The sequence below is a fragment of the Lipotes vexillifer genome, unplaced genomic scaffold (genome assembly GCF_000442215.2).
Source record: "Lipotes vexillifer unplaced genomic scaffold, Lipotes_vexillifer_v1.1 scaffold23, whole genome shotgun sequence".
Classification (NCBI taxonomy): domain Eukaryota; kingdom Metazoa; phylum Chordata; class Mammalia; order Artiodactyla; family Lipotidae; genus Lipotes; species Lipotes vexillifer.
This window is the reverse complement of record NW_006796283.1, coordinates 4194542-4200541: the sequence shown is the minus strand read 5'-3', so window position 1 is coordinate 4200541 and position 6000 is coordinate 4194542. Positions and strand designations below refer to the sequence as shown.

The 6000-nt window shown below is 51.3% G+C and overlaps 1 protein-coding gene across 1 annotated transcript in view; it reads left to right on the top strand.

Moving 5' to 3' along the window:
- The window catches only part of FANCA (FA complementation group A), a 48697-nt gene that overhangs the window by 17388 nt on the left and 25309 nt on the right, over positions 1–6000 (top strand). The window contains 5 exon segments of the mRNA XM_007472223.1: positions 1280–1390; positions 2139–2234; positions 2328–2387; positions 3167–3255; positions 3873–4073. Of these exon segments, the coding sequence (XP_007472285.1) occupies positions 1280–1390; positions 2139–2234; positions 2328–2387; positions 3167–3255; positions 3873–4073 (557 nt within the window).

Genomic DNA, 6000 nt, shown 5'->3' with positions numbered 1-6000 from the left:
CTGAACCTGGCCGGGCCTGGGGGGCACCTTTGGGACATCAGCTTTGAGGGTTGGGCGTGTGTGGATTTGGGTTTACGGGCCCTGTTCTTTGCAGCAGCTTCGGGTGGTGTAGCTGTGGCCTCTTTGGAGAGCCCGCCTCTCTCTGCATCCACCAGGCTCTGTGCCTGGTGTGCCATAGAGATGGTGGCTGTGGTTCTTTCTCTCGCGGAATGAAGCTCCCTCCTGGCCCCGCGCTTCCCCCAGCTCCACACGGCGGGCCAGGGGCTCCTGCTGGACGCACGTGGACTCAGTGACTGCGTCCACAGTCTTGGCACTGAGGGACTTACCAGAGTCCATTCAGTGCTCCGAGAGTAGGTCTAGTGGTGTCAGCCTTGTGTGCTCGTTCTGATGACTTTGTGCCTGTCGTCTGTCTGACAGCACAGTTGTTCAGAAGAACCACAGGGTGTGCTTTGGAGGAGGAGCTTCCGTGGGCCTCGTGGTGTGGCAGGTGGGCCTCTTGTGGCTGGCGTGAGGCGAGTGTTGGTCTCTGCAGGCTCATGGGGACATATTCAGGGCCGACACCTCTTCAGAACCTCCCTGCCCTGGGCACCCCCAGGCACCCCTGGGTGCCCTAGGTTCTCTAAGAGTCCGCTGTCCTGCTGTGGCCTGGGCACTTTGCCCGAGGGCCCACCCCTGCAGGGATCTCATCCGCTCAGACGGGCTTGGAGCTGGAGTGGAATGAATTCACCTGTGAGGAAGGGACTCTCGCAGGGTGGTTAACAAATCCTGTCTCTAACGTTCATAGAAAGGCACCATATTTACCATTTTCTCCAGCAATATATTTTTAATTTTTTTTTTTTTTTTTGCGGTACGTGGGCCTCTCACTGTTGTGGCCTCTCCCGTGGTTTTTTTTTTTTTTTTTTTTTTTTTTTTTTTTGCGGTACGTGGGCCTCTCACTGTTGTGGCCTCTCCCGTGGCGGAGCACAGGCTCCGGATGCACATGGGCCCAGCCGCTCTGCGGCATGTGGGATCTTCCCGGACTGGGGCACGAACCCGTGTCCCCTGCATCGGCAGGCGGACTCTCGACCACTGCGCCACCAGGGAAGCCCTATATTTTTAATTTTTTAAATAAATTTTCAGTCCACCTGTTTAGCTAGGCCACAGCCATGCCGTCCTAAAGACAAATGAACTGAAATGGCTTTGCTTCCCTTTTTCTGCTGTTTTTGGGGCTGGGATGTAGCCACGGCCGCCACACGGCAGGTCCTCCCATCGCCCCCACCTCATGCCATCCTCCCTACAGGCCGCCTTCGGGAGCGCAAGGGGCTTCCACGGCTCCAGCAAGAAGGCGCTGGTCTTCCTCTTCAAGTTCCTGTCTGACCTCGTGCCCTTCGAGGCCCCCCGGTACCTGCAGGTGAGAGGCCGGCGGCACGTTTGGCTCAGGGCAGCCCCGCAAGTGACAGTCACAGAATGCAAACACCATCCTGGGGTGTCGGCGCACTCCTGGGGAGGCATGTTTCTTATAGTAAATGCCCAGAAACCAGCCGCGTGTGGTCCTGGGAGCTGGTGAGTGAGCAAAGGGGGCCTGGTGCCTGCATAGAAAGGGGGCCCCATACCACGGACACCGAGGCCAGCGAGTGCCCTGGGTCCCATGTGTGGTTTTTAAAAATGATATATTTTTATATATCTGGAAGAATCTGCCCCCAGTGGCTGTGGACGTTCCTTCTGGGAGTGGAAGACTTCACGCTCCAGTTTACGTTCTTTATCACCATGTACATTAGTCTCATGATTAGAAAGTGCCTTGCAGTGAGCTTTCTTCTGTAATCAGATGACTATAACCAGCATCCGCTTTGAGGGGTAGGGCACTTGGAAGATGAATCTCACCTTCTTTTTTTAATTAAGAAATGCGTATTTCATTTCAAAGAATACACGTGACGTAACTCACGCAGCCTGGAGTCTGGTCTCCCGGTGCATCTCATTCCCTGCCGCCCCTCCCAGCCCCGTGCTGAGACCCTCGCCCAGGACTCTGTCTGCCCCGCCTCCAGCTGTGGCCCTGGGGTCTTGGCTAATTCTTCAACTTTGTTGCCGTCAGTACGAGTGTCTCCCCCAGAAAGTCAGGACAGCTGACGGGCTGATGGACCTGCTCCGCCCTCTGCCCGCAGGTGCACATCCTCCACCCGCCACTGGTTCCCAGCAAGTACCGCGCCCTCCTCACCGACTACGTGGCGCTGGCCAGGACACGCCTGGCCGACCTCAAGGCAAGTCCCAGCCTCCCCTGCTGCCTGCCCCTCCTCTGTCTCCACGGAGGCCAGTGCCTATCTGGGTCCTCACATGTGCCCGTGTCCTTGCAGGTTTCTGTAGAAAACATGGGGCTCTATGAGGATTTGTCTTCAGCTGGGGACGTCACGGAGGTAATGTCCCGGGCTTGTCGCTGAGCGTCTCTGCGTGTCTGAGCCTTTTCTGTCTGGGCCCCGGTGTGTGTGCGGCAGCCGGGGTGAGCTATGCTCCAGGGCTTGTCCGGTCGTATCCACACTTCAGAGCAGCAGCGAGGGTCACCTTTTACAGGGATGCTTCTTCCAGGAGGTTCCCCCTTCCCGTGGTTTCACGGACGAAGTGGTCTGTAAAACAGTTGGGGAAGGGCGGTGTCATGTTCTTCTAGGAATTACAGAAAAAAGTGTGAACTGCATTTATGTAGACCAAATGTCGGATGGCCATATGCGGTGTGTGTGTGCTTTCCTAAGACACTTTTACTTCAAAGTTGCGAGTCTCTGGAGAGCCCTTGCTGTTGGACTGTTAGGCGAATACTTTAAGTTTTCTATTTAAGATTTATTGCTGTTCACAAGTTGCCATTTCATAATTTTTTAAATCTCAAAAATTAGGTCTTGGCACCTTCCCACCTGAAAATCTTGCATTGGGATCCTTGTCTCTCCCAGAAGGGCAGCAGGAAGCGGGGTGGAGTGCACAGACACATGGAACCTGGGGGTGGCTGTGGCTTCCCGAGGTGCTGAGCTCTCTGGGGCCAGGGCCACAGTTGGTCTCTCCTTGTGGTTTTGCTGGTATCAGGGAGTTTGTCTGCGTGTCTGCTTGCTCTGTCATGCCTCTCGCCCGACCACAGAACCGTGGCCCTGCTCTGCTCCTGCCTTTTCTTTTAAATCTTCTGTTTTTTTCCGTCCTCCGCACTTGGAGCCAGCCCCGCTGCCAAGCGTCCCAGGATGTTGAGAAGGCCATCATGGTGTTTGAACACACGGGGAAGATTCCCGCCGCCGTCCTGGAGGCCAGGTGGGGTTACGCTGCCGGAAGGGCTGGTGGGCAGGTGCTGCCGAGCCCCTGCTGTGACATGAGCTCCCTTGCGGAAAGCCCAGGTGCCCCGCAGCACAGACTGTTCAGAGGGACCAGACAGGCCCTCCCTTTGGCCACGATGACTTTTCTTGTGCATGCTTCAACGGTGACCGTGTGAAGCCAGCACAGGGAGTTGAATAGCAAAATTTTGTTGAATTTGGTGTGACGCCAAAACACGTTGAACTCTGGTTGCTACCAGTACGGGGTAGCTGTGGGGTAGCTTTCTTAAGGCTTTGCCTCTGAGAAACACTCACAGCTTCCAGCTCCCACGGTTGACCTCGTGGCCGCGGATGAACCCAGGTTCCAGGGCCATGCATCTGGAATCCTCCAGACTCTCAGGGTGCAGGTGGTCACCAGCACAGAGTTCCCTTTGTGTGAAATGTCCCAAAACAGTGGGAAAGAAAACTTGAAAACGTGATATAATGTCATAGCCTTGAAACGTGACACCACGTGGCCCACGCTCTGGCCTGCAGGGACGGCCCTGGACGGTCATTGCCCTCACTGAGGGTCCTCTGGTCGAGGTGGGGCACCCCTGAGCCTGGCCTTTTCTGTTGCAGCATATTCCGGAGGTCCTACTACCTGTCCCACTTTCTCCCCGCCCTGCTCACACCGCGAGTGGTCAGTACACGTCGTCGTGAACGTGGGGCTGGGTCGGCAGAGAGCGGGGTCCCTGTCGGCGTCTCACCCAAGTCCTGTCTTCCCTCTCAGCTCCCGAGGGTCCCTGATTCCCGGGCCGCTCTCATAGAGTCCCTGAGGAGGTACGCATGGCAGCGCGGCTCGCCTGGGGGCTAACAGCGCAAGGAGCTGTGGCTCTTCTGTAGAGAAATGTGTTTTGTCACATGTACGCTTTACTTATAAAAAGTTGGCTCAAAATTAGTCAGTTAAAATGTTAAAAAGAAAATTTCTTTGATTCTGAATATCACAACTTAGCATTTTTCAATGAACTTTTAGGATGATTAGTCTGGGAATTAAAGAAAATAGTGTTTTTGCTACATAATCATTGGGAAAGGAGAATTTGAGGAAAGAAGGAAAAGGGAGAGGTGAGAGCCGTCCGCTCTGATGATGTGGGGAGAGTGGAGACCACGTGTAGAACGGGGGTCCCGTCCCCCGGCTCACACTGAGGACCTCAGGAGCAGAGAGGTGGTAGAAACAGCAAACGATAAACCCTGTTTTCCAGTGTCTTATGGGAAGTGATGGGTCCTGTGAGAAGATTGAAAAGATAAAGGGCCTAGAAAGTCAAAATAAGCTTTTTCATCTTACGATCAGGTGATTCTCTGGGATCCTTACTTTTATTTATTTTTGGCATAAGATATTCCAAAAGTAAAGGGACCAGTAAAAAAACCACCCCTATGCCCCATTCGCATTAATATTTTTGCTCTCTTTCCTTTTTTTTCCTGAAATAGTCCAGATACATCTTAGCCCAGGTCTCTGATCCCCTCCACTTTTCCTCCAACAAAATCATTATCCTGAAGTTGGTGCATAAATTTTTCCTCTATGTTTTATCCTTTTGTTTTATATGTTTATAACTGTAAATCGTGTCCACACACAAACACCACACAGTGTGGTCTTGTGTGTTTTCAAAGTGGATCTGATAGCAGTGTGTGGTGTTCTGTGACTTGCATTTTCACTCCCCCCGTTGGTCGTGTGCTCTGGTTTGTTTAATGCTGTGTGGAATTCTGTTGTGTATGCAAACTGCCACGTCGCACACCCCTGGGTGCAGGCCACATGCCTACGGAATAAATAGATGAACTTACCACCCTGGAGTTGGACCCTTGGGTTACTTCCACTTTTATGCTTTGTTAACGGTGCTTCAGTGAACACCCTTGGCTATATCTCCGTGAAAGCTTTGCAATTTTGAGTGCAATTTCATTGATTTTATAGGTTAATTTGAGGATATTTGGCTTTATTATGGTACTGAGTTTTTCCTTCCAGGAACGTAGTACATCTTTGTTTATTCAAGTCTTTTACTAGTGTTTTGTGTTTTTTCTTTATAAAACTCCTGTAAATTTTTGTCAGCCTTGCTACTCGGTACCTGTAGGTTTTGTTGTGAACTGCATGTTCTTTTCTGGCTTCTTCATCGGCTCTTGCTGAGGTGTAGGTGCCCTTGTTTCCATTAACTGTTGAACTTACTCCCAGTGGGTGGTGAGATTTTCTATGCAGTCACGCTGTCCACAAGATCAAGTTTGCCTCCTCCTGTCTGATTATATTATGCCTCTCAGTGTTTGTCACTGTATTGGGTAGGATTTTAGTACAATGAGCAATCGTAGGAGTGAAAGCTGGCCTCGTGTCTTGTTCCTGGCTGAGACAGGGCTGCTTCTAGAGTTTTACCATTAATATATATATATATCCTCCTTACCATATTAAAAGAGTTCCCTCTTTGAATTTGCTAAGGACTTTTAGCAGGAATTCATGCTTTTTTTTTTTTTTTTGTCATCCCTTAAGATGATTGTGCTGTTCTCCTGTCATCGGCTATGTGATAATTACATTGATAGGTTTTTCCACTGTCTTCGCGTTCCTGGAATAGCCCCTAATTGGTAACTGTTTTTTGTTTTATAAACTGCTGAATTTGGTTTACTGATACTTTATTTAGGATTCTGGCATCTGTGTCTCATTCTGTTAGACTTACCTTGGCTGCTTTGCCATTAAGGTATTTGGTTCCTCATGGAATGAACCGGGTAGCCTTCC